We start from the raw sequence: 12,697 nt of genomic DNA, 5'->3' as shown, positions 1-12,697 counted from the left end.
GCCGCAAATGAATTTTACCCCCACCCCTATATATACCAATTCAGGGTATGTATTTGTTTATGGGGGTAGGGGGGGTAAAGTTTAAACTTACCTCTCATTTGCATCAGAAATAAATTTTAACACCACCCCGCTAATGTGCAAATATATACCCTGAATTGGTATATATAGGGGTGGGGGTAAAATTTATTTACGGCAAAAACTCCTACTTTTAGAATTTTGATTACTTTTAGGCTGAGCCCACAGACAAAATATACTTAATACAGATCCAGCTAAAATTGTAAGATAGTGCAGTTAAACATTTGTATCATGCACTTGTTGTCTGTGGCTGAGCCGCTCCTTACCACGTGCTGTTTGATGTGAGTTTTCTTTTACTATTTTCTTAGGCTTTTGCATAACGATTGCATGTTTTATCCTCGTCTATTTTGTGTGTTTCTTTAAATTCTTTTTTTTCCTGCTTATAAGAGCTTTCAGATGGTTAATATGAAATGTTTGAGCTTTGTCGTTACCATTTAGTTTCACCGTTTCATCATCTCAATAAAGGTTTCGTTCGTTTTTCAATATTTTCAATTCGTTTAAAAGTAAAATAGCTTCTTATCCTTATTCAAAGGCAAAAAATACGTATTACCAGTAAAAAAAACAAAAACAGCATTCTTGATTTTTCAGCATTCAATTGTGGACTTTCTCAAAGACGAATTGGGTTAGAATTAATTCTCTGAAGCTAACAAAATTAATGCAAAAATTGTAGAAAACCTGAAGAGCATCATAAAAATGGAGTCTAAAGATTTGTCTTACAGCCAGCCCAGCCTTTACAACTGCGACTTATAAAAGCCCTCCCTCTGTAAAATCCTAAATACAGAACAGACTTTTATTTTTAAAATATATTTTTTTAAATTGCCTATTAATAAACTGATACATACTATTCTTCATTTTCGGTATTCAGAGATTCAACAATTGTAAGTTTCATGGATACATTAACAAGTTTACTGGCTGGTTTTGCCATATTTTCAATTCTTGGTAATCTTGCCTTTGAACTAGAAACAGAAGTTCCGAATGTGGTTAAAGGAGGAGCAGGATTGGCATTTATTTCATACCCTGACGCCATTGCTAAGTTTGATGCTGTTCCACAGGTAATTTCATTTATCACATCTTGGTCAGTCTGCATTGAGCTAGATGTTAAGTTTAACATTTCGTTAGTTTTTTTTTTATTTGTTTTAAGTTGTGTAAGTTGTTTAATTGTCCCAGAATGGTTTTTTTTAGCACATTTTTGATTTTAGCTCTTATTTGTTTTTAAATGGTTTGGTGCAGCATGTCTATTTTTCTGAAATTAGCACTTAGTCAAATGAAACTCAGAGAGGAAAGAAAATAACAAAATGAAAAATAAAATAAAAATAGGTGAAAAACGAGGATTTTGTCAGCCAGTGGCGAACCATGAAGAAGAAGAACTAAGCAAATATTTCAACAAGGACCTCCGCCGAGTCGTCCTCAGTGCTAACAGAACAGAAACTCAGGAGTTTCTGTTCTGTCGTTGAAAAGTAAACTTCGAAAGGTTCGATTTTCGTTGGTTTCTTTTTCTTTTCTTTCTTTTTTGTTTAGCATTGAGGACGACTCGGCGGAGGTTTCTTCTTCTATTTAACAGATGGCGGGCTTTTCAGTAAAACTATTTAGCCCTTTTCCTTTTCCTTCACTCTGTGGGCTACAGAGTCAGAGCTACTGGCTTGATTGCCTCATATTTATTAGATATATTCAGATATCTTTCAGCAGATCTTTCGACTCTAGGAGTTCAAATATAAGATGATGGATGTCGATTTCTATGCTCTGTGTGCAGGTATAGTTGGCTAGGCTCTTGGCTGATAGTGGGATTTTGTGGTGTTTGAAGTATTTTAACAGTTTACAAAGCAAGGTATGTTGTGCAGACGTCAGCATATTACATTCAAATAGGCAATGGTCAATTGTTTCATTATTCATATTACAATGCCTGCAAAGAGGGGACAGGGGAATTGAACCACTTGAATTAGAAAGCTTATATGAGAATGCAAGGAAATTTAGTCCATTTGTTCCAGAACGAATTCTATGATAAATTTTAGAAAGATACTTATTGGGAAAGGGGGAAAGGATAGGATTAATTTTATTAAAATTAATATCTGATAGCCTCCATCGGTAAATATCTCTAATTGGGATTGGTCTCCCACTTGGCTGGTCAATATTTATAGCATTTTTTGCTATTTCATCAACCTGATGATTACTACTTATGCCAGAGTGGCTAGGAATGTACTGAAAGTGAGTTTTTATGCCACTTGAAGCAAGATTATCAATAATACTGAGACAATGATAAGTGTCAATGTCCAACTTATATTGAGGAGCTGAGGCCAGCAACTTAAGGCTTGATAAAGAGTCGGAATAGATGATAATATTATTCGAATTTTCAATCAAAGATTGGTTTTGCTTAAGGTGTTCTAATGCCATGATTTAGCATTTAACTCAGCAGACAATACAGATAAATTATTAAATAATCTCTCGCCCATTGCAATTTTCAGGTGAGGAAGGAAAACACCACTCGCAACCTTCTCATTCATTTTTGACCCATCCACAAATATTTGGAAGTGATTTTTATAGGTAATTGTATTAAGTTCTGCAAATTTTTTCTAGACAAAAGCAATGGGGGTTAAATCTTTATTCCACTTTGAAAAATCAGTATTTATTATGGGAGATGACCAATTCCATGGAGGGGATAGGGGGAAAGTAGGTGCAATAGACTTTGCTGGTACAGGGAACTTCTTTTGAATATTGGCATACTTATCTGCAATACCTCTATACATGGCTGGATTTCTTAACCAATTATGTAATGTGTGTGAGCTATTTGATTCAATTTTTGTAAGATGTTTTATCAAGAGAAAGCTACGTGTCTCCCTTATGGTTGTTAATCCACTCTCCATAAGCAGAAACTTGGTGCTTGTGGGTTTCCTAAGACCAAATATGAGACGTATTATATCATTTTGTGTTGTTTAAATTTTTTGCATCTGGGTATTTGCACATGCACCATAGACGATGAGACCATAGTCAATATGGGGTCTTATATGTGATTTATAAAACTGGAGTAAGGTTTTCTCTTTACAACCCCAGGGTGTGGAAAGAAGTCTTTTTAGTATATTAGCTTTTCTATAGCATTTTTTTATTGTGTTTGAAATGTGGAGGTGGAAATTAAGTTTTTGGTCAAGCATTAGACCTAGGTAATTAATATTATTATCTTCTGGAATAGTTGTTTTATTTAGAGTTAATTTTGCATTAACATGGTTTCGCTTCCGGTGAAATTGGATTATTTTTGACTTGGTGGGTGCAATGGGTAAATCTGAATGTTGAGAGAATTTTTCAAACTGGAAAAGTGACTTTTGCAGATTTGACTGTGCTATCTGAAAGGTGTTGCCAGATGACCATAGCACCAGATCATCAGCATATTGTAGATTTGTGTGGGGTAGGTTCATGTCCCAGAGATATAGGGCAAATAGGAGTTAACTGAGGACTGCTACCTGAGGTAGGCCTTTGGATATTGTCTTTTGGGGTGAAGAGGCTGAACCAACACAAACAATGAAACTTCGCACTTCTATGAAGGATTTAATAAAAGATACTAGCTTAGGGGGTACTCCAAGGTTTGCAAGTTTATTTAAAAGGAATTGGTAGTTCACATTGTCATATGCCCCTTCAAAATCTAGGAAAGCTGCCACTAGGATATTATTTTTTGAGAAAGATTCATTTATTGCATTTGTTAGCAAAATGAAAGCATCTGTTGAGGAGTGGTATTTCCTGAATCCAGTTTGAGTGTGTGGGATCATATTATTTTTTTTAACAAACCAGAGGAGTCTGTGATAAATCATTTTCTCCATTATTTTCCCCATCACAGGTGTAATCATTATGGGCCTATAAGACTCAGGGTTATATTTTGGTTCATTTTTCTTTAGGATTGGTAGGAGGGACGAACATTTCCATATATTGGGGAACCTAAAAGATGCCCAAGCGTGATTATAACAATTTAGCAGTTCTTGTTTGTATGAAGGTGTGAGATTCTTTATCCATGTAGGGTGTATATTGTCATAGCTGCTTCTAGTTTTGGTCCTAATCTGATGTATTGCATTATTCAATTCCTGGATTGAAAATGGATTGGTTATGTACTCGGATCCTGGGCGTGGTTGGTAACTTGGGTTCATGGGAATTGTGGACAGTTTGCTTTGATTATTTGATGTTAGCTTATTAACAAAAAGAGTTGCAAATAGGTTAGCTTTTCCATTATCATTGTCATAATGGGTATTATTATGTAAAAGCTCATACAGGAGTGGGTTGGGGGAAGTCTTTTTCCCACAGATGTGGCTTATGACCTTATGTATAATTGGCTCATGCGTTTCTCTGGAGAGATTATTTGCAAAATTATTCCAGTATTTATATTTAGCATCTATTACAGTCCTTTTTAGATTAGATTCTGCTTGTAATTTTTTTATATGTGTATTAGGTGTGGGTTTTCTTATGAATTACGTCCTAGCTGCCTTTTTTATCCTACATTTATTTAGGCACTCATTTGTCCACCATTCTTTAGGAATTTGTTTAGGGAATATTTTCTTAGTTGTTGTCTTGGGGATAGCATGATTAGCTGTATTTATTAGTAAAGATGTCAAGGCTTCAGCATGTGTGTCAACTATTGTGTTAGAAATGCATGAACTTTGGGTGAAGCTTGTAATTTCATCATTTAGCTTATTTTGGAACAAAGACCAATCTGCTTTAGTGTTGATATATTTGGAGGTATGAGATAAAGTTTCAGCAGGTTCATTTAGAGAGCAAACTATAGCAAAGTGGTCAGTACATACACTATCAATTTTATTTATGTAAATTTTGTTCAAAACATTTAATGACACAATTTGTAGGTCAATTGTGGAGAATCTGCCACTTTTGGGGTTGAAATATGTGTTCAGGTTTGGAGGGGTAGCAACAGCTAATTCATTATTATTTGAAATCATATGCTCAATGAATTTACCAGCTTTATTTGCTGGTTTATTCTCTCACAAAAGGCTGTGGGCATTGAAATCACCACAAATAATGATATTTTTTAACATATTAGAATTATTTATATAATTAAAGAAATCCTTGGCATCTGTAGTTTGGCCATTAGGGTTATAAAAGCTTATTATGTAGGTTTTTAAATTATTCAGCCAAACACTGATACCAATAACATCAACATCATTTGCAAAATCTGGAAAATTGATGCCACAAAATTTTATATTATTATTAACTAATAAAGCTACCCCACCTCCTTTTCTCTCTGAAGATCTATTCTTTATCAGGATAGTATATCCCGGAGACTTAATTTGTTGATTTTGGGTTAAATAAGTTTCCTGGCGGCAAGCAATATTAATGGAATTATTATTCATAAATGATATTAGTTCATTTAGCTTATTTTCTGTGAGTGATCTTACATTCCATTGGAGTATTGATGTATGTTGTGTTGTTGATTTATTCTTCATATGACTGTGTATCAATGTTCAGCTTTGTTAAAAGTAAAGCAAGATCTTTTTTTGTTTGAATGAGCATATCATCTGGGATGTAGATTTTTGCCAATTCTGCAATGATTTTTGTTTTCTCTAGTTGATGTATGTTCATGGCCTGAACTGCATTACAGTTTAGAATGAATAAGCATATATTTGGGGATTGCATTTTTGGTTGTGCATCCTGTTTGTTGGTTAAGGGATTGATTCCTGGTAGTATTTCTGGTTTGTTTCTTCTTGAGAGGGGGGGCCAGGCTGACCTCATCTCACCGGACAAGGAGGCTTGTTGGCTTGGTGATTCCTTCTGATAGGGATTTGAGCTAGGGGGCTTAGAAGATGGTGTTTTTTAAGGGGTGCTTGATGCATTGGGGGCATTTGACTTGGGGGTTTTGGTTGGTTTCATTACAGGCTTTATTTGGTATTGTTGGGCAGCATTTGCTTCCATTGCTGCAAAGGGGTATGGGATGGCCTTCTCTGTTGATATTTTGAGTGTTAGAGCTCTTTTCTTGTATGCAGGGCATAATGATTTATTTGTAGATTCATGTGGGCCTTTGAAATTGATTCATGTAGGCTGAGTGTTTTTGAAAGTTGTCAGATCTTTAGTATTGAAAGATTTACAATTACTAAACTCTTGGAGAATTTCATTGCATTTGTTTGTCGTGTGTCCCAGTTTGAAACACTTCTGACACTGAATAGGCTTAGGTTTGTATTCCTTGTGTGGTTTAATTTGCACAAATAGGAATAATTTTTCTGGGATATCAATTTTATCCTTCAGTGTGAAAAAGAAGGATCTACTATTTTCTATGCCATTAGAATTAGGTTTTCCAAGCTGAGTAACTTCCTCAACTGGGATTATGTTTCCAGCCCTCTCTGAGAGGCCTTCTTTTAACTCCTGAGTAGATATCTCTTTGGGAACATTATAAACTACAATTTTTGTTGGTGATTGTTTTGGGTTCCAATTAGATGCAATATTTGGGTTATTCAGAAGAGATTTTAGGTTAATTATTGTATCTGCTGATTTCTGATCTTCTACAGCTATTAGCAGAGATCCATCACGGTTAATGTTAAGAGAGAACATTGATTTAAGCAATTTAAAAATTGCAACTCTTATTGCAGTTATCATTCTTATTTCAAAGGGGGGAGGGGTTTTAATTTTAGTATCGATGCCTTAGTTTTTGAAGGCGAAACCTAGGACAAGTAGATGGAAAATTCCTGTACGATTAAAGATTTTTTTCTGTTTTTCAGAGCTTCTGAAAAGCTCTGAAAGCACAGTCTCCTCGTTTATGTTTACAGACGGACCAACAGTTATCATTGTCCTATTCTCCGAATTCGAGCTATCATTAGAACTTTCAGATAATGTGCTTGACCAGCCAGGATGGGTATCTTTCACTATGGAATTTGATTTGGGATCTGGGGGGACGTTTTTTTTGAGGACTTCTAAACATTGCCTATTGGAAAAAGCTTTAAAAACAATTATAAAACTACAACAAGAAGGGAAAATATATGATGTCAAACCGTCTGCATTATACTATGGGGTGGATAAACACCACGGTATAGCCCTGAGAAAGACTTGAACAGGATAGATTTGGTACAACTGCTGATTAGAAGCAATAATAATCACAAGAAAATATGTTTTGATTTTCTTAAAAGGTTGTTGTTGTGACGCTAAAGTTTGACTCTGTCTCACAACTTTATTTTTTAAAACAATAAAAACTTTAGCGTAAAGAGTGAGGTGTTGAGGAAGGGACAACCCCTTTCATAAACAGAATAATTTCTGTTCGTTTTAAATTTTAATGTCACTCCTTACTTTCATTTAAAAAAAAAGTGTTTTTTTTATTTAATACAAACAAGATCCATGTGTAGAATAGGTTAAAGTGCAAACGAAATATGTGGCTAGAAGACATGTAGCAACAAGCATCACCACAAATATCAAATAAAAATACTGGGCAACAAAATCTGTGGTTAGGACAAAAGCAATAGGGATGATTACATCGAATCGTAAACGATTAATAATGTTAAGCCTATAAAACAATGTCATTTCCTATCCTTCATTTATAATAAGGTTTTTTTTTTCTCTTATGACGCTTTAAAGATTGTTCCTTCTTGCATTTAAGCATTTAGATTAATGATGCCATAGAGAAGAAGAAAAAATTTTCCCCAGGAGCTCTAATAATTCACTTCCAAAAACGTGTTGAATTTAACTCTAAACTACTCTTTGCTCTAATCTTCTTGAAAATTATTTGATTGTTTATGATGATTTCCAAGTGGATCCTGCATGATTTGGGTCTTAGACACTTGCCTGAAAAAGAGGGAGGGAAATTATGAGAGGAAGGAAAGCTCCTGGATACTTTTGACGGACGCTATGGAATGGTTGTTATAGTTGTTTATCTTTTTATTACTTTTCAGGCAACATTTATCTTTTTATCACTTTTTCAGGCAATTTATAGAACAATAGAAATGAGGTTAAGTAGTAGATAGTCCTGTCAGCCTCTTTGCTTTCCACTTACCATTCTCGTGGCTGGCATGTTTTTCGTGGTCTAAACATGGCTTTCTCAAAAATCCCTCTTTTATGATGAAAACGAATAAAAACCAGTTATTTTACGTTAAAATTTAAATGCAAATCTAAGTGTCTAAGAACCTAATCTTGCAGAATCCACTTGGAAATCATCATAAACAATCAAATAATTTTCAAGAAGATTAGAGCAAAGAGTAGTTTAGAGTTAAATTCAACACGTTTTTGGAAGTGAATTATTAGAGCTCCTGGGGAAAATTTTTTCTTCTTCTCTATGGCATCATTAATCTAAATGCTTAAATGCAAGAAGGAACAATCTTTAAAGCGTCATAAGAGAAAAAAAAAACCTTATTATAAATGAAGGATAGGAAATGACATTGTTTTATAGGCTTAACATTATTAATCGTTTACGATTCGATGTAATCATCCCTATTGCTTTTGTCCTAACCACAGATTTTGTTGCCCAGTATTTTTATTTGATATTTGTGGTGATGCTTGTTGCTACATGTCTTCTAGCCACATATTTCGTTTGCACTTTAACCTATTCTACACATGGATCTTGTTTGTATTAAATAAAAAAAACATGTTTTTTTTAACTGACAGTAAGGAGCGACGTTAAAACTTAAAGCGAACAGAAATTATTTTGTATATGAAAGGGGCTTTCCCCTCCTCAACGCCTCGCTCTTTACGCTAAAGTTTGACTCTGTCTCTCAACTTTATTTTTTAAAACAATAAAAAATTTATCGTAAAGAGCGAGGCGTTGAGGAGGGGAAATCCCCTTTCATATACGGAATAATTTCTGTTCGTTTTAAGTTTTAATGTCGCTCCTTACTTTCAGTTAAAAAAACTTGTTTTTTTTATTTAATTTTTGAACGTTTTTGAATAAATGCAGGTTTTTATCTTGGCTCACATTAAATGAATAATTAAAACAGAATGTTTAAATTAATTTAATTTTATTTGGTTAGATAGCTTTCTCGAAACTTGTTTCATTTTATTTACGAACGTTTTTATTAGTAATAAATATACGTAACTTACGAATTAACTTACGTAACGAACTTTTATATTCATATATTTTAAATACGTATATTAAGGGGCTCGCCCCCTAGTCAATACCTTGCTCTTTAAGCGAAAGTTCGAATTTTGTTCTAATTCTTTAAAAATGACCGCTTAATCACAAAGGCCGTTAATTAGAATAAATAACTCTTATGAAAGTACTAAAAAATCTCTGGCTTAAAGAATGAGGTATTGACTAGGGGGTGAACCCTGTCATATATGTAATATTTTCTGTTCGTTTAAAGTTTTGATGTTGCTGCTTTTGCAGATGAAAAACTTGTTTTTTTGTATTTAATTTCTGATCTTTTTTTAAAAAACTGCTGGGAAGTCCGGCGTCCCCTTCATAGCATTGTCCCTTCCCCCATGAAAACTTCCTTCATGGAAAGATCCTCCTACATAACGCCCGACCCAAGGCACGTACACAGGAATTTGTTTCGGGGGGGGGGGGGCAATTTGTTTCGGGGGGGGGGGGCGAATCCTTCAAACCCATTATTCTGTGAGAAAAATAAGAAAATTATGGGAAAATGAAAAAAAATCGTGAGATTTTGGGGGGGCCCGGGCCCGGAGGCCCCCTCCCTGCGTACTTCACTGCCCGACCCCCCCCCCCCTTCACTACCAGGAAAAATCTCCCTTGAAAACGTCTGTACTGTATACTTCCCAATAACCAATACTATATGTTAACATTGGGTAAAGTTCATAACTTTCAACCCTCCTCCCGGGAACTTCGGGGGATTAAGTCATCCTAAAAGACATACTTATAATATTGTCGAACATGCTGAACAAAATGGCTATCTACAAATTTTGATCAGGTGACTTTGTGAAAACAATGAGCGTGGGAGGGGGCCTAGTTGCCCTCCATTTTTTTTGGTCACTTAAAAAGGGTACTAGAACTTTTAATTTCCGTTCCAATGAGTCCTTCTACTATGTTCTAGGACCATTGGGTCGATACGATCACTCCTGGGAAAAAAAATAAACACGCACCCGTGATCTTTCTTCTGGAAAAAATGCAAAATTTCCGCATTTTTTTAGATAGGAGGTTGAAACCTCTACAGTAGGCTTCTCTGATACGTGGAATATGATAGTGTGATTTTCATTTAGGTTCTATAACTTTAGGGGGTCTTTCCCCCTTTCTTCGAAAATGAGCCAAATTTTCTCAGCCGCGTAACTTTGGGTAGGTAGGATTAAACTTGATGAAACTTATATATTTGAAATCAGCATTAACATTCGATTCTTTTGATGTATCTATTTGTATCAAAATACCGTTTTCTAGAGTTTCGGTTACCATTGAGCCGGAGCCCAATAACCAATACTATATGTTAACATTGGGTAAAGTTCATAACTTTCAGCCCTCCTCCTAGGGGCTTCGAGGGATTAAGTCCTCCTAAAAGACATAGTTATAATATTTTCGACCATGCTGAACAAAATGGCTGTCTCAAAATTTTGATCAGGTGACTCTGGGAAGAAAATGAGCGTGGGAGGGGGCCTAGTTGCCCTCAATTTTTTTGATCACTTAAAAAGAGAACTAGAACTTTTAATTTCAGTTCCAATGAGCCCTCCCAAGATATTCTAGGACCACTGGGTCGATACGATCACCCCATGGAAAAAGAAAACAAACAAATAAACACGCATCCGTGATCTTTCGCCTTGTAGAAAATGTAAAATTCCACATTTTTGTAGATATGTGCTTGAAACCTCTACAGTAGGGGTTTCTTATACGCGGAATATGATGGTGTGATTTTCATTAAGGTTCTATATTTTTTAAGGGGTTTATCCTCAGTTTTTTGAAAATCAGCCAGATTTTCTCAGGTAACTTTTGATAGGTAAGATTAACTTTTGATAGGTAAGATTAAACTTGATTAAACTTATATATTTGAAATCAGAATTAAAATCTGATTCTTTTGATGTATCTATTGGTATCAAAATTCCGTTTTTTAGAGTTTCGGTTACCATTGAGCCGGGTCGCTCCTTACTTACAGTTCGTTACCACGAACTGTTTGATTCATTGTATATTTTTATATGGCTGATACTTTAGCTGTCTGGATTCACTCAAATTCATGTGTAATTTCGCATGACGGCATGAATACCAAAAAACTTCTTTTCCAGCTTTTCCACAGGCTTCATGTTTTTGCTTTATTTACGTTGTTATATGAATCAGAAATAACTAGGAATGTTCCAATGCCTATTACCTGTGAAATATCTAAAATCTACATTGGGATAATCATCCTTTTATTCTTTAATTTCAAGTTATAGGGAGGAACTTGAATACGATGCCAGTTGAACTAAGAAATTCCGACGTGAATTCAATTCCTCCTTCCTGCTTCCTGCTCAGTTTTCGGAACAGTATAGGCATTTACGCAGCGATAAAAGTGACAGGAGAGAAGTAGGCAGAAGAGGGGTGAGAGAGTTGTCCGCAAGAGCCGTGGTACCCGCTGGGCTTGCCGCTTAAATTGCGGGGACAAGGTAGGCAGCCTCCAACGCTTCCCTTACTTCTCTCGTAAGTAAATTTCTGCTATTCATTTGGATTGAATTATTTTATTTGGACAATGAGAGGGCGTTTGTGGGAAAGTGGGGGGACTTAAAAAAGCCCCCTTGCGGGCAAGTCATTGTTTTATGCCTTTACTTTATGTTCTTATTACGATTAGAACTACTATGTCTGAAAGTGAAAAAATTTTTTTGAATCTGTTACGGAATTGTGTAAGGAGGGCACTAACAGATGGAATAAAATTGGAGTGTATCGTAAAAGCGTGTGTTGCTTTCTATACACATGAAGATTTTATAAAGGCAAAGCGAATCCTTCATACTGAGTTGAATATTACGAATCGTCTTGTTATCTACTCTAAAGATGCAGACAATATCATTGAAATATGCAAAATTCTAGTTTCAGCTGCGAAAAAAAATGTGAGCATGCCAAAATTTGTCATCTTTAACCCCTGCTCGGTTCCGGTCATCGGAGATGCGGTGAATGCAACAGTTACTGCCAAAGTAAATGAACTTTCTTGGAAGCTTGATAATTTTTTGGCCAACCAGTCCACACAAGCCACCAGTATTTTCACAATCAGTCGTCATGCACCTGAGACGTCCAAGTCTAGAAACTATACATATTCGGTCGTCTTGAAAAATCCCATCAAGGAGCTCAATTTCCCAAATGACCGGAAAGTTTTCATAGACAGTTTCTGTGAAAATAAAAATGACATTAGTCAACTTAACAAATCTCAAAATCAATGGAAGCTAGTTGTCATGTTGAAAGCTGCTGCAGTGAAAATCATTGAGAAATCAAAATCTTCCACACCCGATCTTAAAATTACTGTTCAAGAACCCCTGCACATATCTGTGCTTCGAAATGTCCCTGAGGATATAAACTGTGAAGGACTAAAAAATCTAATCCCGAATAGTACGAAGACTGAACAGTGCGGAAAATCCCGTTCTTTCAAAGTGTATTTTAACACTCTCAGTGAGCTCCAACAATTTCTGAGTGTTTCGGTGATTATCGGCTACGAGCGTCTACCTGCTGATCCGTTTAAGTTCTTGCCAAGACGATGCTATAACTGTCACAAAATCGGTCATCTCGCTTCCCAGTGTACGGCTGAACCTGTATGCTCTAGATGTG

The 12,697-nt window shown here is 35.6% G+C and overlaps 1 protein-coding gene across 1 annotated transcript in view; it reads left to right on the top strand.

The window, feature by feature from the left end:
- Positions 1-12,697, top strand: part of LOC148954752 (sodium-dependent nutrient amino acid transporter 1-like) — a 201,006-nt gene that overhangs the window by 105,905 nt on the left and 82,404 nt on the right. The window contains exon 8 of the mRNA XM_089086726.1: positions 941-1,127. Within this exon, the coding sequence (XP_088942852.1) occupies positions 941-1,127 (187 nt within the window). The remainder of the gene's footprint in view (positions 1-940; positions 1,128-12,697) is intronic.

This window comes from Artemia sp. Qi Xiang Cuo, chromosome 3, assembly GCF_049724085.1.
Source record: "Artemia sp. Qi Xiang Cuo chromosome 3, ASM4972408v1, whole genome shotgun sequence".
NCBI lineage: Eukaryota > Metazoa > Arthropoda > Branchiopoda > Anostraca > Artemiidae > Artemia > Artemia sp. Qi Xiang Cuo.
The sequence above is the reverse complement of the archived record's forward strand: the minus strand, read 5'-3'. Positions and strand labels throughout refer to the sequence as shown.